This window comes from Osmerus mordax, chromosome 8, assembly GCF_038355195.1.
Source record: "Osmerus mordax isolate fOsmMor3 chromosome 8, fOsmMor3.pri, whole genome shotgun sequence".
In the NCBI taxonomy this organism is placed as follows: Eukaryota; Metazoa; Chordata; class Actinopteri; order Osmeriformes; family Osmeridae; genus Osmerus; species Osmerus mordax.
This window is the reverse complement of record NC_090057.1, coordinates 12310208-12338184: the sequence shown is the minus strand read 5'-3', so window position 1 is coordinate 12338184 and position 27977 is coordinate 12310208. Positions and strand designations below refer to the sequence as shown.

General features: G+C 43.8%; 1 protein-coding gene and 1 pseudogene across 1 annotated transcript; both read left to right on the top strand.

Moving 5' to 3' along the window:
- The first annotated feature begins 3 nt into the window (after positions 1 to 3).
- Positions 4 to 24603, top strand: LOC136947659 (uncharacterized). Its single transcript, XM_067241787.1, has 7 exons — positions 4 to 310; positions 8545 to 8841; positions 9604 to 9780; positions 9891 to 9919; positions 10005 to 10073; positions 10236 to 10310; positions 24475 to 24603. The coding sequence occupies exons 1-7, from the start codon at positions 4 to 6 to the stop codon at positions 24535 to 24537; spliced, it is 1017 nt and encodes a 338-aa protein (XP_067097888.1). The 3' UTR covers positions 24538 to 24603.
- Positions 19034 to 19978, top strand: LOC136947490 (C-X-C chemokine receptor type 4-like; annotated as a pseudogene).
- Positions 24604 to 27977: the final 3374 nt, after the last annotated feature.

Genomic DNA, 27977 nt, shown 5'->3' with positions numbered 1-27977 from the left:
TGGATGGCGGTCTTCTGGTTCTGGCTCAAAACGGTCGCTGGACTGGAACCTGCTCTCAGATCAGCCGCTGTGAACAGGTCTCCACTCTCCTTGGTGTACTCCCGGAGGAGTACCCCAGTGGGGATGAGACAAATGGCAAGTTGGAGCAGGCACCATGTGGAGGTGCACCTGCTCCTCCACCGGCCCCTGGCTCTCCGTTGGGACCCTCCACCGTGTTGTTCGGTGGAGCAGCCGTTTGGCAGTGTGTCGCATGGATCCATGTCGGACGACCCTCCACTTTCACAGCTGTGTGAGTCACCAAGAGAACCAGGTATGGACCGGTCCATCTCGGTGAGAGGGCAGTCCTCCGTTTGTGCACTTTCACGTACACATTCCTCCTCTGGGGAGTGGACCTCATGGCCATAAGAGCTAGTGGGAGTGCATCAGGCCATTTCTGGCCTGATGTCTCTTCACATATCTTGGCTAGTTTGTTTTTCAAAGTTTAATTTTGCCTCTCCACTGCCCCCGCAGACTGTGGGTGGTAGGGACAGTGGAAATGCTGGTTGATCTTGAGCGCTTTACAAAGTTCCTGAACAATTTGACATGTGAACTAGAGAGGATACAATTTCTGGGGAAATTGTAGGGTGTGCTTGCTTGCGTCGGTTGCACAGGGGTCTGTATATTTTATATAAAAATGCATCGGGCCTACTTATTATTTATAAAGATTACATAGATTTAAAAGCATCTTTTTTTTGCTGCTCATTTACAACTCAAAATACGAGTGAAGTGTAGAATGAAATATGATGTCTTCTCATTTCCCCTGCAAGAGGCAGCTGACAGGCTGAATCAAAACGAATACATTTGGCAGACCGGTGTACAAATGGACCTAATCTCTATGACTTAAACGTCCTTTTAAGTTGTCCCTTCTCGTGATATTTTCAGGCATTTAGCCTACTCATATTGCATTCATTCATTAATAAAGAACCCCCTTTGAAGATTATTCTACGACTTTACCGGCAGAAGATAGAATCGCGATTCAAACAGTACCATCTGCTAACTGAAAATATGCCCCCAAAAACGTAAATAAGCTTGACATTTATTTAGTGGAAAATAGCTCATTCATAAAAAGCTCACTGGTAGCGATCATTGTCAGTAACAACTCAAAATGCGATATAGCCCTGTGTGGAGAAGCTGCCCCGGTAAATTCTACTACTACAGTACAGTACTAGACTACTGCTGTGTTCGTCTTGATAGCGATTGCGTTGGTTGAATTCGATTAAACGTTCCGTTGTACGGTTTAGGCTGAAATTAATTATTTTAATGAACAGATTGACAAAGTTTAGGCTGTGGCAATGAAGTTCAGGTTAGTAGTCAGATAGTTTCCCTACTGAAAGACTTTTGAGTAAGGGGAGTGCCGAACATGTTCTGTTGCCGTTTGACTTAAACAGCTGAGGAGTTGTTGTTAGCTACTCACACTAGTGTCTCGGGTACAGTAGGCTACAGCGTTGCAGTGAGCTACACTGGTTTGAAACCACAGGTAATGGTAATTTCACAAACAAATCGTTTACTAATGTCAGAATAAATCCTACAACGAAAATGTATATGTGAGGAATGTTTATTTTAACGATTGAAAACAGATACATCATAGACCACTGTAGTATGTGTTGCCCGGGCAACACAGGCTAATGTCATGATGCTAATATGTCAGTGAAATAGTAGACTACTGTTTCCGAAAGTAGATGTACTACCTTAATAATATCAGCTTATATTGTACATTACACATCACAATTGTGTGTCATATCACAAAGTAAAATGAGTAAATATTTATCACCCTGGCCTCTTTGTTTGTGGCGTTTCTGCAGCTGCCTTGCAGTAAAGCTATAGTTAGCCTAGCTATCCCCCAAGTTAACAGATGCGAAACGAATGTTCTGCCAAAGGTAGTCACGCGTGTTTTCGTGACATTATTGCAGACCGGTGTAAAAATTGACCTAATCTCTATGATTTAAACGTCATTTTAAGTTTTTCTCTTCTCATGATATTTTCAGGCATTTAGCCTACTCATATTGCATTCATTCATGAATAAACAACCCCTTTGAAGATTATTCTACGACGTTACCCGGCAGTAGAAGATGGAATCGCAATTCAAACGGTACCATCTGCTAACTGAAAATATGCCCCCCAAAACGTAAATAAGCTTGACATTTATTTAGTGGAAAATTGCTCATTCATAAAAAGCTCACTGGTAGCGATCATTGTCAGTAACAACGCAAAATGCGATATAGCCCTGTGTTGAGAAGCTGCCCCGGTAAATTGTACTACTACGGTACAGTACTAGGCTACTGCTGTGTTCGTCTTGGTAGCGATTGCGTTGGTTGAATTGGTTTTAACGTTCCGTTGTACGGTTTAGGCTGAAATTAATTATTTTCATGAACAGATTGACAACGTTTAGGCTGTGGCAATGAAGTTCAGGTTAGTAGTTAGATAGACTTTTGATTTAAGTAAGGGGAGTGCCGAACATTTTCTGTCGCCGTTTGACTTCCTAAACAGCTGTGTACTGTAGCTAGATGTTTTTGTAGTGTGTCTCGCGTAAGCTACAGCGTTGCAGTGAGCTACACTGGTTTGAAACCACAGGTAATGGTAATTTCACCAACAAATCGGTTTCTAATGTCAGAATAAATCCTACAACGAAAATGTATATGTGAGGAATGTTTATTTTAACGATTGAAAACAGATAACGCTACATCATAGACCACTGTAGTATGTGTTGCCCGGGAAACACAGGCTAATGTCATGATGCTAATACTTCAGTGAAATAGTAGACTACTGTTTCCGAAAGTAGATGTACTTCCTTAATAATATCAGCTTATATTGTACATTACACATCACAATTGTGTGTCATATCACAAAGTAAAATGAGTAAATAGTTATCACCCTGGCCTCTTTTCTTGTGGCGTTTCTGCAGCTGCCTTGCAGTAAAGCTATAGTTAGCCTAGCTATCCCCCAAGTTAACAGATGCTAAACGAATGTTCTGGCAAAGGTAGTCACGCGTGTTTTCGTGACGTTAGTGACGCAGTGACGTTAGTAACGTCAGTGACTGTGGCTAGCAAATTAGCCACCGTTAGCTTCACTTTTCGCCACAAAAACTTAATTTAAGCTTAAACCATGCAACGGAACGTAAATTCCAATAGAAGCAACTCAATCGCTACCAAGACGAAACTTTTGACACCTACGTTGTCTATGTAGGCCAAGTATTTACTGAGTTTTAGGGGGGCAAAAAGAAATAAAAATAAAAATAATAATAACTAGAGAGGGTACAATTTCTGGGGAAATTGTAGGGTGTGCTTGCTTGCGTCGGTTGCACAGGGGTCCGTTTTATAATGACATTTTTACAACTGATATTTCTGTATATTTTATATAAATATGCATACTTATTATTTATAAACATTACATAGATTTAAAAGCATTTTTTTGCTGCTCATTTACAACTGAAAATACGAGTGAAGTGTAGAATGAAATAGATGTCTTCTCATTTCCCCTGCAAGAGGCAGCCTAGCTCATCATTGAATCAAAACGAATAAATTTGGCAGACGGGTGTAAAAATTGACCTAATCTCTATGACTTAAACGTCCTTTTAAGTTTTCCCTTATCGTGATATTTTCAGGCATTTAGCCTACTCATTGCATTCATTCATTAATAAAGAACCCCCTTTGAAGATTATTCTATGACGTTACCGGCAGTAGAAGATGGAATCGCGATTCAAACAGTACCATCTGCTAACTGAAAATATGCCCCCCAAAACGTAAATAAGCTTGACATTTATTTAGTGGAAGATCGCTCATTCACAAAAAGCTCACTGGTAGCGATCATTGTCAGTAACAACGCAAAATGCGATATAGCCCTGTGTGGAGAAGCTGCCCCGGTAAATTGTACTACTACGGTACAGTAGCCTACTAGACTACTGCTGTGTTCGTCTTGGTAGCGATTGCGTTGGTTGAATTGGATCTAACGTTCCGTTGTACGGTTTAGGCTGAAATTAATTATTTTCATGAACAGATTGACAAAGTTTAGGCTGTGGCAATGAAGTTCAGGTTAGTAGTTAGACTTTTGATTTAAGTAAGGGGAGTGCCGAACATGTTCTGTCGCCGTTTGACTTCCTACAGCTGTGTAGATGTTTTTGTAGTGTCTCGCGTAGGCTACAGCGTTGCAGTGAGCTACACTGGTTTGAAACCACAGGTAATTATAATTTCACCCACAAATCGTTTACTTGTAATCTAATGTCATAATAAATCCTACAACGAAAATGTATTTGTGAGGAATGTTTATTTTAACGATTGAAAACAGATGCATCATAGACCATAGACATGTCTATGTCATAGACCACTGAAGTATGTGTTGCCCGGGCAACAGAGGCTAATGTCATGATGCTAATACTTCAGTGAAATAGTAGACTACTGTTTCCGAAAGTATATGTACTTCCTTAATAATATCAGCTTATATTGTACATTACACATCACAATTGTGTGTCATATCACAAAGTAAAATGAGTAAATAGTTATCACCCTGGCATCTTTGCTTGTGGCGTTTCTGCAGCTGCCTTGCAGTAAAGCTGTAGTTAGCCTAGAAATCCCCCAAGTTAACAGATGCGAAACGAATGTTCTGCCAAAGGTAGTCACGCGTGTTTTCGTGACGTTAGTGACGTAGTGACGTTAGTAACGTCAGTGACTGTGGCTAGCAAATTAGCCACCGTTAGCTTCACTTTTCGCCTCAAAAACTTAACTTGAGCCTAAACCATGCAACGGAATGTAAATCCCAATAGAAGCAACTCAATCGCTACCAAGACGAAACTTTTGACACCTAGCTTGTCTATGTAGGCCAAATATTGACTGATTTTTAGGGGGGCAAAAAGAAATAAAAATAATAATAATAATATATATGTGAGAGAACAAAGGTTGTGCCCTTACCGAAGGCAAAGCACACCCAATAATAATATATATGTGAGAGAACAAAGGTTGTGCTCTCGCCGAAGGCTTGAGCACACCCAATAATAATATATATGTGAGAGAACAAAGGTTGTGCTCTCGCCGAAGGCTTGAGCACACCCAAATATGAACCTATATCACTGGACAGTCTTGTGGGGATCCCATATCTACAGATCACATCTCTCATGAGAATCTTGGCTACCGTGGTAGCATCAACTTTCCGACATGGAACATGTCAACAATTACAAGTACATATTCAAAATTACAACACTTGTTCATCTGCATAAAATCAATTTGTAAATGCATAAAAGGACCACTTGGTGGCGGATGGGCTGCGTTTCTTCTCTTTGGTCCCTTTCCGGGATTATGCTGCTGGCAGGTATGACACTGAGCACAATGTTGCTCAGCCTTTGTGGAAAAACCAGGTGCAAACCAAACAGTATTTACTATTGAGACCATACCCCCTTGCTCGTATGGGCACATCCGTGTCCAATGCGAGCCAACCAAGGGAACAATGCATGTGGAATCTTTCACACAGCCAACAGATAACCAACCATCCCTCTCAGTGTTATCAGCAGCGGCTTGAAGGTCCGCCACAACATGAAGAGAGGGAGTGCGTGTTTCCGGTTGCTGAGACACCAAAAAAATTGAGACCTGGGACACATCAGAGGATTTGGCTGCAGCCTTTGCTGCTAAATCAGCTCAAGCATTTCCTCTTGAAACATCATCTGTATTGTTAGTATGAGCCTCACACTTAACAATAGCTAGCTTTCTCGCTAGTAGTATTGTAGACAACAAATTATCAATCATCTTTCCATTCTTGATTGCTCCACCTGAGGAGGTGCAGTGCATTGTGGAGACAGTTTACCAGATTCGAATATCTCACTGTCCGTGCAGACCGCATATCCTGAGTTTAGGGAGCCCTCCCATGCTCGGGACGAAGATCCATCTACGTACAACACAAGTTCAGCATTATCATTAGGTTTGTCAAACAAATCAGGTCTGGGTGTTAGCCCTTTATCGACAACCATCTCACAGTCATGTGGTTCACCATCATCAGGGGTGGTCAACAATGAAGCTGGATTCAATGGGGAGCATCTATGGATCGTAATGTTACTTTGAGTCAACAAAATCAGTTCATACTTTGTAGCTCTAGTGGCTGACAGGTGTTGAGTTTTGGTGCATAACAGAAGAGCACTTACTGCGGGAGGAACCATCACTGCCAAGGGCGACCCCAGCATGGGGGGAAACTTGATGCCACAGTATCTATAGAAGAACTCACATAGGCGATAGGCCTCCTAAGATTACCATGCTGCTGGGTCAGTACGCCCTGGGAAAACCCTTTGGCCTTGTGGCAGTACAGTGTGAATGGCTTGGTGTAGTCTGGCAGACCGAGAGCTGGTGCCTGGACCAAGGCCTGCTTGAGAGAAACAAATGATGGCCCTTGTCAGCCAGTGCCTGTAGCACAGCAATAGTGTCCCGTTGGCAGGAGGCAAGATTCTTAGAACATATCGGGAAAAAAATAACCACAATTTGTGCTTGAGAGATGAGTTAATCAATAAACTGTCAGTTTAGCTTTCCCTTAGTATTTGATTGTGTCCTAACTTTCCCTTTACATTGTCAAAGTATTGTCAAAAGGTTGGTCTCTCGCATAAAGCCTTTGACCCTAATACATTATGACCGCCCACCTACTGTGCTTGGTCTTAATAAAAAAAACAAAATAAAAATTAATACAGTTACAATTAAAACCAACATAAAGGTCCCAATAAGATCTCTGTTCAACTAATGTTTTCAGCTGTAAACATGCATCGTACAAGTAACATACATACATCTCTTTGTTTGGTTCACCCCTGGTCTGTATTCAGTAAAACCATACTCTCTGTCAACAGATCCTTTTCCTCAGATCAAGAATATGGATTATTTTACATACTTTTCCAATACTTCACGCAACCAGAGTTTTTGCACGTTATCAGAGTTCACAGACTCTGACCAAGACAAAGTAAGAATAGCAGGTCAATTAATGACCCAAATTTACTAAACCAAAACTCTAATATTATATTTTTTTATGATTTTTTACGTTACCGGCATCGCAGAGGGACAGCAGGCGCACAACCTCCAAACCCAGGACCACTCTCAGACTAGAGAGATCATAGTTGGAGCTCTCCTTGTAGTCATGACAAGGGACGTTTACCCAGTACTTTCTCCTGACCCCGAACATCTATTAACCCTGACACATCTGACACCTGACACAATCTACTGTTATTAATAGCAAGCTCACATGAGAACATACTAACTAGTATCCAATGACTAGTTTTATTGATTAGTGAATAATGTTCACTAATCATTTTGTTTTAGGGTGCCTCTCACTCTGTGCAAGTCGTCGACTCTGGATCCAGCCAAAGAGCCCCAGACCATCACACTTCCTCCTCCATGTTAGACAGTTGGTGTCACACACTGAGGAACCAATCTTTCCCCTACTTGACAACATACTAGAACACGGCCTGATGCTTCCTCATTTATTCATAGGTCTATAAGACCTTCTTCCAGTCTTCAGTAGTCCACTTGCAGGGCTTCATAGTCCAGGCAAGCCTCTTTTTCTTATTTTGCCACTGCAGCATGGCTTTCTTATTGCCATTCGACCTGTCAAACTTGCAGCTCAAAGTGTTCTCTTCACAGTTGAAACTGAGACTTGCTTACTTTGACCGGTGTTAAGCTGTGCATAAAGCTCTTGTCCTGTGAGCCGCCTATCACGTAGGCTGTTGATTAATTTGTCTTCTGAATCCGTTGTGGCTTTGGGTCTGCCGGACCGGTTCCGGTCAGAGTTTCCTCCAGTTTCCAAGAGCCTTTTGATGATGCATGAGACTGTAATCAAAACACCAAACTCAACTCTTATCAATACTGCATGCCCTTTTTCAGTTTTGTGGAAATTCATATGAAATTGGTTTTACTGTCTGACAACTTATTAAAGAGAGGAATACAGAATGACCAATGCACACTTCCTCATTCCTTCAGAAGTGTTGGTTTTTAACGTGCTCATGAGGTCATTTCCTCTTTGGGTAAGATATTCAGTTGGCCTCTAAATAAGCATACAACTCATCAAATCCACACTATCTGAAGAGAGTACAGTTGAGAGTTGACTGTGAAGAGAAGAACCATGGTTGAAGTTAGTCTTGCTGTTTTGGGATTATTTGTGACCATTGGGTTCCACATAGCAGGTAAAACAGTACACAGATTAGACTATTATTTAGTTTACTTTAAAGTACATCTCTGTAATCTGGATTTGTATTAGTTATTGCATTATAAAGGTTATGACTGTATGTGCAAGCAGATGAAGACAATGTTTAAAGTAAAATGTGCAACAGATATTCACATGGAGATGTTTCTTATACTCTAAGCATAATCTAGATAGTAATACTGTACATTCAATATAGACTTGGGGTTATCAGGATACGTGTACATATAATGTTTTTGTATAATATTACATTAAACATAGAAAGTTTGATCATTATATTATTTATCATCATTTAGATTAATTTACAAAGTGAAACAGTATCTCTCACCATTCATGACATGCATTTCTCTCCAGATGGAGACCATTTACACTACAAAGTAGGAGAAAACATCAGTCTGCCGTGTAACAATGTGATTTACCCAGACTGCTCCTCTACAACATGGATCTTCAAGAGCACTGAGCTGGTTGGTCATGGAAAAATAAAAGATAACTCAGGCAGAGCAGAGAGACTGAGTCTGGGGTCTGACTGTTCTCTGATTGTTCTTAATGTCAAAACTGAGGATTCTGGACGCTACACCTGTCGGCAATATCTCAGAAAGGAAGGGTATCAAGACGGGAATGATGCAGTGGTAGAGCTGTCTGTTCAAACCAGTAAGTATGTCAGTTTCAACTAAGTGGGCTAAAAGAGGAAGGAACATGATGAAACCTAAGATTGATTTTGAACCTTAACATCTCTTCTCAGTCACAGTGTCCTTGACTCCACCAGTAGGCTGTGACTTGAAATACAGGACTGACAGCATCCCATGAATGTCTGACCTGAACATAATTAACAATGTCAGTTCTGATCTCAGTAATATTATGCATGTACTATCCATGTGAAAATCAGGAGTGATTTTAAATAATCATGAATTATTACATCTGTAGACTGCTCTTTATTTTGAGGTTTTCAAATATTTGTAAGGTATAGCATCAAATAGTTTAACTCCAACCCCTATAATATGCCACCAACCTCAACTGTTTTCTAGTCTAACGAATGGAATCATTACCTCATATCTAAACCTTTTACCAGGCAGAGTTTAACATGGGTGCGGTACAGTTGTGATATTAAATACAAGGCTGACAGTAAAGTTGTCAATCACAAACATAGTGACTATTAATCTTTATAGTTTATACCATTAGGAATGTCAGTTGTGATCCAAAGAATACATACTACATGCAATAATGTTATTAAGTTAACATCAATGGTCATTACAATAAAACCTAAAACGTAATAAAATCGTAATAAAAAACTTTATTATGATTAGTGCACAGTAAGCCATAATATTGAACCAGTCTCAGCTACTCCTTTGTTAAATCAGTGACGTACACTGTTAGGATTGTATGTATGTGATCCTGGTTTGTAACATCATACAGGTCTCACAACACCCCTCTCCACCACTTCAACACCTCCGTTTACTGTGGGTGGAGCAGTGGGTGCAGCAGTGGCTGGAGCAGGGGGGGGAGCAGTAGGTGCAGCAGTGGGTGGAGTCATTGGTGCAGTCCTGCTTTGCCTCCTGGCTGTCATCATCATAGTTCACAAGAAGAGAGCCAGTAAGTTACCCTCATTATTGCTCATAGAATGTATGGAAAGTATGATTTTGGGAAGCCACATACATATCTATTTTAAGCAGGTATTGATTCTTAATGTTTGCTGTTTTCAGAGAACCAAAAGCCAAACAATGACTCTCTTGTGAGTATCACTATCTTAGTTAATCACATTCAACAAACATGAAAGATGAACTGAACTTCTGTTCACTTTTGGCAAATTTACATAGGCTCTGACTACAGACATTGTTAGTAACACCACAGGGAATCAGCAAACCCTTCCTACTAATGAGGACAAGGTGAGAAAGAGATACCAGTTATTTAATGTTATTAACTCCAAACATTCCTCAGTGTGTTTAACACATATTTAATTGATTCAAATCAAAACCTTGAATCAATCATTGAGTCACTTAGAAACACCCTGTTTGTGCTGAATTCTTCTGGTAAAACTATACCCCTAGGATGGATGTGACGATGGACCCACCTATGTCACCATCAACCACCCCAGCCAAAACAAGGCTGCTCCAAAACCAGATGTAAGTACAGATAGAGTACTACAGTATTGAAACAGTGTGTAAAGGCATCTTTCATAGGTTGTTGAGTTGTGTTGTGTTCACAGACTCAGCAGGAGGACATGGTGACATATGCCTCAGTCAATCTCTCCTCATCTAGTAGAAACTAGAGAGCCATAGAGCGACACTGGTGACCACAGAGATCTCTCTCAACCATCAACAAACCTCAGGAAAAAAAAAAAATTGTCATGAGAATCACGGCAGTCACGCCATATCTTGTCAGTTTTCATGCTATGTAACCATTTATGAAAACCATTTATATATGTATTTGTTTTAGAAATGATACATTGCTTCTACACTGATATACTTTATCTACAAGTATTATATCTATTAATTCCATCTCTAATACACCTATAAACTCCTGTAAAGGAAAGTACTGCAGAGTAGTGGTCTTCTGTTGATGTGCGGATTCAGAGAAGAGGAGTTTGAGCGCCTCTCGTTTCCTCAATTTGCTTCTGCTATTCAGTTTTTCCATTGATTAGAATTATTTATTTTTTTTACCATATTTTGTATTATTTCTCGTTACTAACTTCTATGCAAGTAATATGTAATATTATGCACAGTACATGCAGTATGACCTGACTTTGCAGAGTTTCAAAACCATACTTCACATTTTTCAGACCAGGTCAAGCATCTTCACATGCAATAATCCACTATATGGAGAAAAACAGTTGTGTGTTGTTGTTTTTTTGCGCAGGATAACAAATGATATACTGTGGTATGAAATACTTCCTATTTCAGTGGCATTTAGTACGCATTGAAACAAGTCATCGTCTTTCTTCAACACACCCTCTCATATCTCCCAACATTGTTGTGAGAAAGATAAGACTCTGAACCTGCTGGCATTTCAGAGTTGTAGCCATGGCTAAAACTTTGTTCATGAGTGTTGGTCGGTAAGTGAGATGACCCAAAGACCCTCATTTAAATCCCAGAAAAGACGAGGAATAGAGGAAGTGATGAAACCAGACACCCTTCTGAAATCATCCTAAAACTTTGACAAAAGATTGTTGTTTTTACGTATGTGTGGTTTTATTGAACCTACCAGCAATGTGTGTGTCACAGGCTTGAAAGTGAGGTACAAGGTGTATTTGTATATTTAGTTAACTGGGTTATTATTTGGTTTGCAGTGGTGTGCTTTGTTTGGTTGCTGTGTGTTTGTTTTGCTTTTCTTTTGACAGCGGAGCTGTACCTCCGGAATCACCAAGCCTGATTGACAATAAGGGAAAGGATCAATTGGAGCGCAATTGGGCCTAATTGACAATAAGGGAAGGGACCAATTGGAGCACAGTTGGGGTGGGCTACCTGGCCTATAAAACGAGGAAGTCACGGGGAAACAGGAGAGATAGACCACCGACGAAGTCACGGAGAACCCGCTCGGGACAATCAAGGGAACGGAGGGAGATCTAAGGACGTGGCTATCAGTCGGCACACCCGGACGACGCTGTGGGAACGAGACGGGAACCGAGGTAATCAGTGGACCGAAAAACAGTGATCCGGATTGCGGAGGGAGACCTACGGACGAGGCCCTACGGACGAGGCTGCCAGTCAGCACACACGGGTGACGCTGTTAGACTGAGACATTCTCTCTTTTAGACTTTTAGAAATCCCGAAAGCTTGGAAATACCTTTTACTTATTAAAATACAATAGTTTATATGGCATGGTTGTCGACTGTTCCTTTGGTCAAACACACGGGTTCCTCCCTCTCAGAACGAACCAATTGAGTTCCTAGACTTACAACTAGGTGGCGTAGTCGGCACCTCATTACACGTCGGCCACATTTGGGGTAGTTGGCAGAGTCTGAGACTTACATTTACATTTAGTCATTTAGCAGACGCTCTTATCCAGAGCGACTTTCAGTAAGTACAGGGACATTCCCCCGAGGCAAGTAGGGTGAAGTGCCTTGCCCAAGGACACAACGTCAGTTGGCATGACCGGGAATCGAACTGGCAACCTTCAGATTACTATCCCGATTCCCTCACCGCTCAGCCACCTGACTCCCCATTGTTTGAGACTTGGGAACAGTGTGTGACACCAAGGGGCGCAGTCATGGTGATGCCAATTTATCCGGGAGCCAAAATTCCAAGGCCAAGGTTACGACATTAGATACAGAGCATGGAAGGAACAGATGCAAGGCCTGTTGGGAGTACAAGACATGACTGAACCTTTGAAGGTGAACATTTCAATTGGAGCATTGACAGGGATGGCCAAACGTCAGGTTAGTGTGGTTGTCCCAGGGCGACGAGATACAGTTGCAAAAATCCTTACTATACTAGACGGTCGCTATACAGAGAAGGTTCCTATCCCTGTGTTGCGGTCCCAGTTTTATAGTTGTACTCAAATGCCAGATGAATTAGTACAAAACTACACTCTGCGCTTACAAGAACTGCATTGTAGGTTACTGCAATTAGACCCAGATGGAGCCCCTACTGATATCCAGCTAAGAGACCAATTCCTGTTGGGCCTCGAGGATGGCCCCCTCCTTCAGACTTTAAAAATCAATGTTCGGCAGAAACCAGGTTCATCCTTTGACGAGATCCAGATGGAGGCTGCGATGTTAGAGGAAGATCGATATGGAAGGAAACGGTCTGAGGTAACTTGTGCTGCGGTGGAATTGCCTAACCTGCCTAGATCTCATTCACAGGAAACTGACTGGAAACAAGCACTGAAGAGGGAGATTTTGGAAGAGGTGAAGGAGCAGATTAAAGGCATGACGACAGAACTATTGAAAGAATTGAAGCCTGCAACACAATTACCATCTCCGGTGGGGGCACAAGAGCGTTACCCCACTACCACCAACCCACATCCTGTGGAGAGGCGATGGGCTGCTTCTTCCTCCTTTAACACCTGGGATGAGAGGGGTAAGCCCATATGTCGGCACTGTAACCAGGCTGGATATATCGCTAGGTTTTGCAGGGGTGTATTTGGCTCTACGCCAGATTTAAACTAAGCCACCCTGCTGCTGGGGTCCAAGCGGTGGGTTTGGAGGGTAATGCTAGACAACCTAGGGCCACTTCTGCTTTTATTGGGGACTGCCCGACTGTTGAGATTTGTATTTCGGGGGTTAAACTGACTGGACTGTCGGATACAGGCTCCCAAGTGACTCTGATGCAACAAAGTCTAGTGAAGCAATATTTCGCTGAACATCAGATGGGGGTGGGGACAAGTCCCTCAGTCCTTACCCTCAAAGCTGCTAATGGTCTAGAGATCCCATACATAGGATATGCCCTGATGGACTTTGAAATTGAAGGCTTAAAAATTCCAGCTCGTGGCGTGGTCATTGTGAAAGATGAATGTTCCTCTAACCCCCTCATTATTGGCATGAATGTCATTAAAACATGTTGGGAGTTACTGTTCCAGAACCCAGAGAGGCCAATGTCTTTAACCTGCCAGAATCCCAGCTCCCAACAGATTTGGAGAAGTGTTTTCGCCTCCTGTCGAAGGATTGTTGCCAGTCAAGGGGATGGATTTCTCGGGTATGTTCGCCCAGCCCACCGACAAGGGATCCGTGTCCCGGCCAGAAGTGAAGTTGTTGTATGGGGCCGGGCCCCATCAGGCCCCCCTGGTCGGACCTACTATGGCCTGTTGGAAGCTCTACCGGAACAAGGTGCTGTCGGAATAGCAAGGACACTAGCAGTGGTAAGAAACGGCAGAGTCCCTGTCCGTATTCGTAACCTCAACCCTTTTAGTCTGTCCATAGGCCGTGTGGAAGAAATTGGGATTTCCTGTGTGCTTACATTAATCACTAATCCATAGAACTAGTCATTGGATACTAGTTAGTACGTTTATCATGTAAGCTTGCTATTAATAACAGTATATTGTGTCTATGTGTCAGGTTAATAGATGTTCGGGGTCAGGAGAAAGTACTGGCTAAACGGTCCTTGTCATGACTACAAGGAGAGCTCCAACTATGAACTCTCTAGTCTGAGAGTTGTCATGTGTTGGGAGCAGTGAATTTTTCTCTGAGACTGTTGTAACGTCATTCCTGCCTGACTGTCACAATCTATGTTTACATTCTTGTGCCCTATAAAAGATGGTCCTCCGGCTTTCGGAGCGGAGAGACCTGGTTGAGACCTAAGCTTGGTGTTGTGTTGTCATTTATGGTCAGAAGACTGGTTTTCTCTCCCAATCTGCAGATTGATAAATACGTATTAAAATCCAGAACTCAACTGAACTTAGTCACTCCGTTTATGAAGAGACGGACAAACACTTTCTTCAACAGCCGCTACCAGAAGCTGGGGAGAATCTCCAAGGTTGACGAAGTGGACGTGCATGGAGCCCGGGACCTGAGTTTGACCATGGATGTCGACGGGGTTGTTGAGGTTAGATTGGTGGAGGCCTGCTCTGACCAGGGGACAGATAATTCCCTGTTGGAGGTGAGTTCGCTGTTTGACAGACTCGACTTTACCGAGCAACAACAGGACGCCCTGACAGCATTATTACAGAAATGACGAGGATTTTGGAAGAACTGACATTGTCCAACATAGGATACCTACAGGCGACAGTGATCCCATAAGAGAGCGATTCAGACCCCTCCTGCCTATGATGTATCAGGAAATGAGAACCCTGCTTGCCTCAATGCTTGAGGGTGGCATCATCTGTGAGAGTTCAAGTCCATGGGCTGCACCAATTGTCATGGTTAAGAAGAAGGATGGTAGCTGGCGTTTTTGTGTGGATTTCAGGAAGTTAAATTCTGTGACTCATAAGGATGCATTCCCTCTCCCCACTGGACTGGAACCTGCTCTCAGATCAGCCACTGCGAACAGGTCTCCACTCTCCTTGGTGTACTCCCGGAGGAGTACCTCAGTGGGGATGAGACAAATGGCAGGTTGTTCGTGAGTAACTCCAAATCCATACCTCGAGTCGGTGTGAATATTTACAACCTTGCCTTCTCATCAGGGGTGGGCAACAATGAAGCTGGATTCAATGGGGAGCATCTATGGATCGTAATGTTACTTTGAGTCAACAAAATCAGTTCATACTTTGTAGCTCTAGTGGCTGACAGGTGTTGCACCTCCTGTGAGGGTGGGGGGAGGAGTGGGAAGTGATTTGGCCCCTGCTCCTGTCCACCAGCTGTCTCCAGTGGCCCCCACCTTCGTGTCGAGTGAGAACGCTGTCACGCTGCCGCCCACGTCACCTGCCCTGCCTCCACCTTCACAGGCTACGGGGGGGTCCTGACTCCGCGCTGGCAGCAGCGGAGGAGGTTGTCAGGAGAAACAGTGAGGGACTCGACGTGGAGCAACGAGAACAAGAACAGCTAAGACATCTCCTGACGGAGTTTAAAGACTGTTTCGCGTGGGGGGAGCATGACGTCGGCCTAACTCACCTGGTGCAGCTTGACATCGAGACGGGCAGCGCTCGACCAGTCAAGATCAGACCTCGACGCATCCCACTGGCGAGGCAAGAGGCTGCTGACAAGGCTGTGGAGGAGATGGAGACTGCGGGTTTCATTGAGCCGTCTAATAGCCCGTGGTCGACTCCTGTGGTCATGGTTCCTAAACAGGAAGGCAAGCTGCGTTTCTGTGTGGACTATAGAGGGCTGAATGCTGTCACTGAGAAAGACTCTTATCCCCTTCCCCATATCGACAAGAGCTTTGACTCGGTGAGGGGATCCTCCTGGTTCTCTTCCCTGGACCTACGTAGCGGATATTGGCAGGTGCCCCTCGCCCCGGAGGCCCGGGCTAAGACAGCGTTCTCCACCCACCGGGGCCACTGGCAGTTCAGAGCGCTGGGTATTTGGGCTGTGCAAGCTCCCGCCACGTTCGAGCGTCTGATGGACCGGGTGTTGTCGGATGTCCCCAACCGGCAGTGCCTGGTCTATTTGGACGATATCTTGGCTCACGGCACATCCTTCGCCGAGGATTTGAAGGCACTGAGGGCAGTGCTGGAGAGGATGGTGGGGGCGTGTCTCAAGCTGCACCCTGAGAAGTGTCACTTTATGCGACGGGAGGTGACGTTCCTGGGCCTTTGTGTAGGGGGCAGGGGCATCAGCACGGAGGCCGATAAGGTGGAGGCTGTAAATAGCTGGCCTACTCTGACGTCAAAACAGCAGATAAAGAGCTTTCTGGGGCTGGCGTCCTACTACCACAGGTTTGTGAGGGGTTTTTCCACCATCGCTGCTCCTCTCACAGGCCTTGACTATGCTAGTAAGCTCCAAGACCGGCTCGAGACAGCCCACGAGTTCGCCCGGCTTCAACTGGAGAGCGCAGGCGCGAGACAGAAGCGCAACTATGACACACACACACACAAGGACGAAACTTTGACGCCGGTGAGCTGGTCTGGCTGCACAACCCAGCCAGAAAAAAAGGTTGGTGCCCGAAACTGGACAAAACCTGGATCGGGCCGTGTCGGGTCCTGGCCAGGGTAGGGGAGGTGGTGTACCGCCTGCTGACACCACCGAGGGGGAGGCGTGTGGTGGTCCATCGCGACCGCATGGCACCATACAGGGGCAGACAGACGATTGGGGTTGACACTGGGGATGGTGGGGACAACCAAGGGCCTGACACACAAACGGAGCCCTTGCTTCAGACTGACACACCGACTGGGACCCCGACTGGGACAAGGACCAGGTCAATTGTGGGGGAGGAGGGGCCCACGGACAGACCCAGAAGGGTCGGGAGACCTCCTTAAGTCGTCTTAAGGACTTTGTCTGCGCCCTCGGGGTCGAGGGCTTGTAAAGGGGGAGGCTATGTGGCGACCCTGTACTGTAGGAAGTGGACTAAGGATTATATTGTGTATTGTGATAATAAAAAGCTAAAAACTGTAAAATAGCACGTCTGTGTCTCTGACTTATAACAAGGGGACGCTACAGTATTTATATATAATATATATGTGACGGGTTGGAGTGGGATAAGTCAGGGAGTCACCTGGTTCACCTGGTTCTGTTTTACGTGACCAAGCCTAGCGAGTCACCTGACACTTTCAATTAAACGCAGGTAGATGGCACGCCACAAAGGTTCAAACAGAAAATAAATTACATGTGTGGAGATATTGTGTTAATTGCAGACCCTACTGCCCCTAAGGATCTTGGATGTTGGGGAGGGTTATTGACACAAAGAAAGATTCAAAGGGAATTGTTCGTAGTTTGAGTCTGAAAACAAAGACAAGTGTTTTGGATAGACCTATTACAAAGCTTTGTTTACTGTTGGAATATGACATGTAAATATTTAAACATGAATGTTTGATATGTGTATGTGACGCTACCTTCCTGCATGAATGAACTGATACACGTATACTGACATCCTGGATCGATACATGCCCTGGAAGAAGATTGTGTGCACACATGCGCACATGCGCGTACATACATCACACACCACATACAAGTTCAGCACTGGACATTTGAATTGCACATGGCCTCTTGGCACAATGGACTGTTAAGTTACACTGAACATAAGATGGACTCTAAACAATGATTTAACACTGATGGACTTTGTAATAACCTGATTTGTAAAAAAAAAAAAAAAGGAAAAGGAAAAAAAACATATGTACTGATGTGGAAATGGCTTAACATGGCTCCATATGGTTGTTTATTTGTTATTGTACCTGTTTAGCCGGTAGCAATAAGGGGGCCAGTGTGTTTTAGCTAGAATTTCTTTGAATTGAAGGTTGAGCCTATGACCCTGCTGGCAGAACCAAGTATTGACACCTGGAATGATTGATTGGTATTGCCTCACCTGCGTAAATTAGGAGGTGAATACCTACTAGACAAAGGCATTGGGCATTGTGTTTGGTAGAGAGCCTGACGTGTGGAATGGTGGAACTTTAGAGACGCTAGCAAGCATATGGTTTTTCAATTGCATCTATCTGTTTTATTTGCACCATTTACTTTATCATTTATTTTGTGACAAAACCTACGTTTAATAAACATACCGAACTATTGAAAACTCCTACGGCGTCAAGATGGAAGTGACTTATTAGAGGACACTACAGTCAGTCTTTTGTTTGCAATCAGCGCGTGACAAACACAGTAGTGAGAGCACTGCTTGCGTTGGGATTTTGCCGGCGGTGATTAACGTGAAGCGGTGCACAGTGCTAAAAATACTTTCTTCCGGTCTACAGTCTATGACATCTGATGTCATTAGACTGTTACAGAGGGGGTGTCTCCAGCGACGTGGGAGGTCACGTGGCAGCTGGTGGTCCCAAGGGTCCTAAGACAAACTGTGTTAGAGCAGTTACATGGGGGCTTAGGCAGTGGACACTTCGGGGCGACCAAGACATTGAGACGGCTGAGGAAGGGGTTTTACTGGGGGAGACACAGACGAGACGTGGAGGACTTCTGTAGACAACGTGACAGCTGTGTGACCCGGAGGGGTGACGGATGTCACGGTGACTCGCTAGGCTTGGTCACGTGAAACAGAACCAGGTGACTCCCTGACTTATCCCACTCCCACCCGTCACATACATATAATTGCGCAGATCCCCTTGTCAATCATCTAGCACCCCCTCAGCATCTGCACTAAAAATGATCTGGCGCCGCCCCTGGGGGTAAGGGATAATGCCCGACGAGGTGTACAATATCATCCAATAATGGACGATGCGGAGGCCTGAACTGTCCGACGCGCAGCGGAGTGCAGCAATACATATATTACACATCTAGGTACTAACTTATGGATGGACAATAATAAATTATTGAATCGAACATTATTTCTACTTCTTGTACATCATTTAGGTTAACATTGGTTGTCTTGAAATGTGCCAAATACATGTGGTCTATGGCTTCATCTTCGTCCTGGGCATCACTGGGAACGGCCTGGTGGTGATGGTGCTTGGCTGCCAGCGCAGGTGAGAATAAGCAGTCTGGACTGCTACCTAGCAGTGGTCAAAGCAACAGACACGCACGCCTCAGGCATGAGACAGCTACTGGCACAGAGACTGGTGTATGTAGGTGAGCTAGGTCTCTAGCCTCATCCCTTATCTCTCTCGTGCCCATGCCTCAGATGTACTTGATACATCTTCACTTGTATTCTCCGTCTCCTGATCTAACCACCAAATCTCTTTGTCTCCCTTATCCCCTTCTCCCTTTCCAGGAGCCTGGTTGCCTGTGGCTCTCTTGGCAGTGTCAGACATAGTGTTTGCCACGGGAAGGACACGGGAAGCAGGAGATGGGGTGATGGGGTGCCAGCGCTTATACCCAGCTGACAACGCTCCTCTCTGAGTGTCGGTGTTCCACCTGCAGCTGGTGTTGGTGGGTTTGGTGGTACCGGGCCTAGTTTTGCTGGTGTGTTACTGTGTCATCGTGTCTAGGCTGACCCGCCGCGGCCCTCTGGGGGGGCAGAGACAGAAGCGCAGAGCTGTCAGGACCACTGTGGCGTTGGTCCTGTGCTTCTTCCTGTGTTGGCTCCCGTATGGTGCTGGCATCACTATTGATGCCCTCATGCGTCTACAAGTCCTTCCCAGGGGCTGTAGTCTGGAGGTGGTGCTGGGTGTGTGGCTGGCAGTGGCTGAACCAATGGCATTTGCCCACTACTGTCTAAACCCACTGCTGTATGCCTTCCTGGGGGCGTACTTCAAGAGCTCCGACAGGCGGGTGTTGACACTAAGTCTCGTCGTCTGCAGTTGGAAGATTCTACCTCGTAGACGCCCAGGAACCTCTACTAGCACAGAGTCTGAGTCATCTAGTCTACACTCCAGCTAACAGAATATGGGTGTGGATGTAGGTGTGGTTTGGATGAGGGTGTAGATGTTTTTTCCTGTATATGAGTAGAGGGTAGTCTGCTGATCCATGACTTGCCCTTGTCTGAAAGATCAACCTTTCTGTAAATATGGTCTGTGGGTCACTCTTGTTGTTGTTTTTAAGTTTTTTATATACAATAACATTTCTAATTACATATTCTCACTTTTTGTGTTACTCTTCCTGTCTCTCAGAGTTTTCAGTGTGTGTGTGTGTGTGTGTGTGTTAGTTTCAACTATTTTGGAGGTGTTCACCCCCCTCCCTCTCCAGTTAGTGCTGGTAGTCTTGGATGTGTCTATATCACTGTCATCATCATCATCACACACCCAACTATGACTCAACTTTGACTCATGATGGTTTCTGAACAAACGCATGTCAAAAGCACTGAAACATTATATTGAGAATGTAACTATGTTTTCAGACTAGTGGCTTGGACCAGGTGTATGCTTCCTCCTCCTTATTTTAGAATAAACAAGGAGCAAAACACATTATTACAATGCCACGAGTGGTGGTGTTGTCGAATGTCTGATCGAATGTCCAAATATTTGCGTGTTCTTACATTACATTTTACAACTGATATTTCTGTATCTTTTAAATAAGTTTGTATACTTATTATGAATATGGCATAAATTAAAAAGCACACCAAATATATGTTTTTGCTTCTTGTTTCCCCTTCAAAATATTAAGAAAGTATAGAATGAAAAAGGGTTCTCTTCTCATCTTATGTGTGCAAGAGGTAAAAGTGAAATGTGGCAGCCTCACTTAGCTGAATAAGTATCATAATGGATGAATTGAGCAATCCTGTGTAAAAATAGACCTTAAACTTCCCCATTAAATATTCCACTTGAAACAAACGAGCATGGTGGCCAGGCGTGTCCTGAGGGCGACCCAGAGGCCCGATGGGCAGAGACTCTCAGGGGGTTGGAGGAAGGAAGGGCCGTGCCACTGATGGGGTCTTGGAGGTGGAGCCCTGGGGGACAGTGTGGACACAGGGGTGCTGGGCAGACACAGGCAGGGAAGGTAAGGCGTCTCAGCAGGCAAGCAGGGGGCTCCCGGAGACACAGGCTGAAAAAAACTCAAAGGTTAGTTGAGGTAAAAGAAAAAAAAACTTACTGTACCCAAAAGGAGCTTAACTAGTGCGGCCAAGAATGAGATACTACTTAAGTAAACGAAACAACAATCTGGTCATGAACGATGGAAAACCAGGGTTGATATATTGCGGGGCTGATGACTTTATGGGAGACAGGTGTGGAGACTGAGGGAGTGTGGGATGATGTCATTGGGGCTGGAGCCACACCCACATGGGTACCCAAACAGGGAGAGAGATACAAGCTACTACTGGGAGGAGAAGGTGGAGGGCATCACAGTCATTAATAAACGTCTCTACAGGACAGGCTATCACACTAACATTTAAGTGAGTGTGTTGCTTGAGTGAAAAGGATCTTAATTTGATTTTTCTTGCCATTATGAGAGCAATATACTACTTCCATGGTAAAATACTGTTCAAATAATGCTTTAGCGGGTGCAATAACACGATCTGTTCCAACACTGCTTTTATACAGACAGATAGTTTTTAAGTAATCAACAAAAATCAGGACACCTGAAGGATAATTAGCCTCAACTCTCAAGGATTGAATTACTTCCATTGCTGCAGAAGAGTGTGCAAGTTGATCACCAATTACTTGTTCCTTGAAAACGCCTTTTAGTATCATTCTGAAATGTACATTATTCTTCCAGTTTTTGGTAATGTAAACTATGTTATTAAATATATTTGTTTACACCTGGCAGTCTACTGCTTACCTTTGTATCATTTCAGGTTATTTGAACTGCGTACATTTAAAAAAAAACGTGGGTGTTCTAAAACGTTTGACCTGTGCTGTATACTTTGAATAACTAAAGTAATGTCTAGATATGGATCTTGGCACCAAACTAATCAAACTTATTAATACCACATGCCCCTTTTTTATTTTAGTGTCAATTTGTATGAAATTGGCTTTATTTTCTGACAACTGTAAGAGAGGAATAGAAAGACTGGTGCACACTTCTTCATTTTTTCAGAAGTGTCGATTTTAAACGTACTCATGAGGTCATTTCCTTTTTGGCTAAGATAGTCAGATATACTCTAAAAAGGAACACAAATCATCAAGCCAGGACAAATCCACACTATCTGAAGAGAGCACAGTTGAGAGTTGACCGTGAAGAGAAGAACCATGGTTAAAGTTAGTCGTGCTGTTTTGGGATTATTTGTGACCATTGGGTTCCACATAGCAGGTAAAACAGTACACAGATTAGACTATTATTTAATTTACTTTCGAGTACATCTTTATAATCTGGATTTTTATTAGTTATAGAATTATAGAGGCGATGACAGTATGTGCAAACAGATGAAGACAATGTTTAAAGTTTAATGTGCAACAGATATTCACATGGAGATGTTTCTTATACTCTTAATTGTAATCTAGATAGTAGTACTGTACATCCAATATAGACTTGGGGTTATCAGGATACGTTTACACATCATGTTTCTATATAATATTACATCAAACAGAAAGATAAATTATTATGTTATTTATCATCATTTTGATTAATTTACTAAATGTGATACAGTATCTCTCACCATTCATGAAATGCATTTCTCTCCAGATGGAGGCTATTCCACTTTTCACCACAAAGTAGGAGAAAACATCAGTCTGCCGTGTAACAATGTGGTTTACCCAGACTGCTCCTCTACTACATGGGACTTTAAGAGGACTGAGCTGGTTGGTCTTGGGATTATTAAAAAAAACTCAGGCAGAGAAGAGAGACTGAGTCTGGGGTCTGACTGTTCTCTGATGGTTCTTAATGTCACAACTGAGGATGCTGGACGCTACACCTGTCGACAATATCTCAGAAAGGGAGGGAGTAAACACAGGAAAGATGCACATGTATATCTGTCTGTTCACACCAGTAAGTATGTCACTTTCAACTAAGTGGGCTTATAGAGGAAACAACATGATGAAACCTAACATTGATTTTGAACCCTAACATCTCTTCTCAGTCACAGTGTCCTTGACTCCACCAGTAGCCTGTGACTTGAAATACAGGGCTGACAGCGTCCAATGAATGTCTGACCTGAACATAATTAACAATGTCAGTTCTGATCTCAGTAATATTATGCAAGTACTATCCAAGTGAATAACAGGAGTGATTTTAAATTATCATGAATTATAAATCTGTAGACTGCTCATTATTCTGTTTATTATCAACTGTTTTCTGGTCCAACAGATTTAATCACTACCTCTGTGCCCACAATTTCCCCAATCATGAAGGGTATGTTACTACCATATGAACCTTTTACCTGGTGCTTCAAGGCAGTTTGACATGGGAGCAGCAGGGTTGTGATTTGACATACAGGGCTGACAGTGCAGGCATAGTGACTATCAATCTTTATACCATTAATAATGTCACTTGTGATCCAAAGAATACATACAACATGCACTAATGTTATAAAGTTAACATCAAAGGTCATTACACTAAAACCTAAAACATACTAAAATCGTAATAAAAAACTTTTTATTATGATTAGTGCGCAGTAAGCCATAACATTGAACCAGTTTCAGCTACTCCTTTGTTAAATCAGTGACGTACACTGTTAGGACTGTAAGTATGTGATCCTGGTTTGTAACATCATACAGGTATCACAACACCCCTCTCCACCACTTCAACACCTCCGTTTACTGTGGGTGCAGCAGTGGATGGAGCAGGAGGGGGAGCAGTAGGTGCAGCAGTGCGTGGAGTCATTGGTGCAGTCCTGCTCTGCCTCCTGGCTGTCATCATCATAGTTCACAAGAAGAGAGCCAGTAAGTTACCCTCATTGTTGTTCATAGAAATGTTATGTAAAGTATGATTTGGGGAAGCCACATACATATCTATTTTGAGAAGGTAGTGATTCTTAATGTTTTCTGTTTTCAGAGAGGGAAAAGACAAACTATGACACTCTTGTGAGTATCAATATCTTAGTTGATCACATTCAACAAACATGAACAGTGAACTGAAATTCTGTTTACTTGTTTAAAATGTGCATAGGCTCTGACTACAGACATTGTTAGTAACACCACAGGGAACCAGCATTTCCATCCTATTAATGAGGACACGGTGAGAAAGAGATACCAGTTATTTCATGTTATTAACTCCAAACATCCCTCAGTGTGTGTAACAGCAAAAACACATATTTAACTGATCAGAGTCAAATCATTGAATCTGCTAAGTCACTTAGAAACACTCTGTTTGTGCTGAATTATTCTGGTAAAACTACTCCCCTAGGATGGATGTGACAATAGCAACAGCTATGCCAACATCAATGACCACAGCCAAAACTAGAATGCTCCAAAACCATATGTAAGTACAGATACAGTACTACAGTATTGAAACAGTGTGTACAAACATCTTTCTTGGGTTGTTGAGTTGTGTTGTGTTCACAGACTCAGCAGGAGGACATGGTGACATATGCCTCAGTCAATCTCTCCTCATCTAGAAGAAACTAGAGAGCCATAGAGCGACACTGGTGACCACAGAGATCTCTCTCAACCGTCAACAAACCTCAGGGAAAGAAAAAAAAATGTAATGAGAACCTTTGCAGTGTCGCCATATCTTGTCAGTTTTCATGCTATGTAACCATTTATATATTTATTTGTTTAGCAAATTACGCATTGTTTCTACATTGATATACTTTATCTATTATACCTATTAATTCCATTTCTAATACACCTATAAACTCATGTAAAGGAAAGTACTGCAGAGTAGTGTTCTTCTGTTCATGTGCAGATTCAGAGAAGAGGAGTTTGAGCGCCTCTCGTTTCCTCAATTTGCTTCTGCTATTCAGTTTTTCCATTGATTAGAATTATTTTTGACTCAGAGTTTGACTCATCAAAGTAGCCACCTTTTGAAGATATAACAGTCAAACACATTTCTGTCATTAAAAAAAATGGAATTCAAATATTTGTCACGGCTGAACTGGAGGACCCAAACGCACGACACACACACACGTGAATCAGGTTGTCTGCTGAGTCTTTATTGACACAGAGGGTGGTTGAAGAGGGGTAGCTGGTGGATGGTGGAGCGGGGTACCGGTAGGAGGAACGGAGGATAGGGAGCAGCGATCTGTAGGTAGACAGGGACAAGCGCTAGAACACTAATCCAGAGTATAGGAATTGATCTTGAAAAGCCAAGAATACAAACGTGGGGTCCGTGATTCAACAAACTGGCGAGTAGTGGGTGACAATCTGGGGTTTAAGAGCTGTGGTGTTGATGAGGGAATGAGCCGCAGGGGAGTTGAGGATGACTGGATCTGGAATAAACAGACTACAATCAGTCCTGGCCTAGGCCGGGGACATGACAACATTGTTCGGAAAGTTCTTCCCCAGCACAGAAGTTCCCACAAATGTGTTGCACTTGTACGTTGCTTTGCTTTCCCCCTTCTGTCCAATTCATCCAAAACCATCTTGATGGGGTTTGTCTGGACAGACTGCTGGGCGTTCCTTGAATTGAAGCCTACTGTCTTGTTTTTTTCATCTAAGGTAGTTCTGATATAGCCTGAAGGTATGTTTTGGGTCATTATCTTGCTGAAAGACAAATCCCTGACCAACTAGGTGTATACCAGAGGGTATTGCATGGTGTTGTAAAATGCTGTGGTACCCTTTTTGTCACCAACTCTGGATCCAGCAAAAGAGCCCCAGACCACTATGCTTCCTCCTCCATGTTTGACAACTGTTGGTGTCACAAACTGAGGAACCAATTTTCCCCCTACTCGACAATGTTCTAAAACCCGGCATGATGCTTCCTCATTTATTCATAGGTCCATAAGACCTTCTTCCAGTCAAATAAAAAAATAAAATACATTATGTACACTTCACATACGCCCATAGAACTGCCCCTCTACCAACCTAAACCCTGAAGGAAGACAAGGAAAAACTCCCAGAAAAACTTACTGCAGGAGAAAAAATGGAAGAAACCTTGGGAGGAGCAATTCAGTGAGGGATCCCCTCCTCCAGAGACGGTTGGTGAAAGAAAGTCTTCAGTCGTCCACTTGCAGTGCTTCATGGCCCAGGCAAGCCTCTTTTTCTTATTTTGGCTTTCTTACTGCCACTCGACCTGTCAAACCTGCAGTTCAAAGTGTTCTCTTCACAGTTGAAACTGAGACTTGCTTACTTTGACCGGTGTTAAGCTGTGCATAAAGCTCTTGTCCTGTGAGCCGCAACCACGTAGGCTGTTGACTAATTTGTCTTCTGAATCCGTTGTGGCTTTGGGTCTGCCAGACCTCTCCCTGTCAGAGTTTCCTCCAGTTTCCAAGAGCCTTTTGATGATGCATGAGACTGTAATCAAAACACCAAACTAATCAAACTGATCAATACTGCATGCCCTTTTTATTTTTGTGGCAATTTATATGAAGTTGTTTTTACTGTCTGACAACTTATTAAAGAGAGGAATACAGAATGACCAATGCATACTTCCTTATTCTTTCAGAAGTGTTGGTTTTAAATGTGCTCATGATGTCATTTCCTTTTTGGCTAAGATATTCAGTTGGCCTCTAAATAAGCACACAACTCATCAAATCTACACTATCTGAAGAGAGTACAGTTGAGGGTTGACTGTGAAGAGAAGAACCATGGTTGAAGTTAGTTGTGTTGTTTTGGGATTATTTGTGACCATTGGGTTCCACATAGCAGGTAAAACAGTACACAGATTAGCCTATTATTTAGTTGACTTTAAAGTACATCTCTGTAATCTGGAATTTTATTAGTTATTGAATTATATAGGTGATGACTATGTGCAAACAGATGAAGACAATGTTTAAAGTAAAATGTGCAACAGATATTCACAAAGAGATGTTTCTTATACTCTAAGCATAATCTAGGTAGTAGTGCTGTACATTCAATATAGACTTGGGGTTATCAGGATACGTGTACATATCATGTTTTTGTATAATATCACATTAAACATAGAAAGTTTGATCATTTTATTATTTATCATCATTTTGATTACTAAGTGAAACAGTATCTCTCACCATTCATGAAATGCATTTCTCTCCAGATGGAGACCATTTTCAGTACAATGTAGGAGAAAACATCAGTCTGCCGTGTAACAATGGGTTTTACCCAGGCTGCTCCTCTACTTCATGGAACTTCAAGAGCACTGAGCTGGTTGCTCATGGAGTTATAAAAAGAAACTCAGGCAGAGCAGAGAGACTGAGTCTGGGGTCTGACTGTTCTCTGATTGTTCTTAATGTCAAAACTGAGGATGCTGGACGCTACATCTGTCAACAATTTCCCACAAAGGGAGGGAAGAAACATGGGAATGATGCAGTGGTAGAGCTGTCTGTTCGAGCAGGAGGGGGTAAGGTATTGCATCAAATGGTTTAACTCCAGCCCCTATAATATGCCACCAAACAAACTGTTTTCTTGTCCAACAGATGGAACGGGAGCAGGGGGGGGGAGCAGGAGGGGGCAGGAGGGGGAGCAGGGGGGGGAGCCGGAGGGGGAGCAGGAGGGGGAGCCGGAGGGGGAGCAGGGGGGGGAGCCGGAGGGGGAGCAGGAGGGGGAGCAGGAGGGGGAGCCGGAGAGGGAGCAGGGGGGGGAGCCGGAGGGGGAGCAGGAGGGGGAGCAGGAGGGGGAGCAGGGGGGGGAGCCGGAGGGGGAGCAGGGGGGGGAGCCGGAGGGGGAGCCGGAGGGGGAGCAGGAGGGGGAGCCGGAGGGGGAGCAGGAGGGGGAGCCGGAGGGGGAGCAGGGGGGGGACCCGGAGGGGGAGCAGGAGGGGGAGCCGGAGGGGGAGCAGGAGGGGGAGCCGGAGGGGGAGCAGGGGGGGGAGCCGGAGGGGGAGCAGGAGGTGGAGCAGGAGGGGGAGCAGGAGGGGGAGCAGGAGGGGGGAGCAGTGGGTGCAGCAGTGGGTGGAGCCATTGGTGCAGTCCTGCTCTGCCTCCTGGCTGTCA

Excerpts from the sequence above, each read along its gene's own strand:
- LOC136947659 (XM_067241787.1), top strand. The coding sequence starts at position 4 with ATGGCGGTCTTCTGGTTCTGGCTCAAAACGGTCGCTGGACTGGAACCT. Across the intron at positions 311-8,544 it reads TGAGTCACCAAGAGAACCAG|ATGGAGACCATTTACACTAC; the intron begins GTATGGACCGGT and ends ATTTCTCTCCAG. Across the intron at positions 10,074-10,235 it reads TTCCTACTAATGAGGACAAG|GATGGATGTGACGATGGACC; the intron begins GTGAGAAAGAGA and ends CTATACCCCTAG.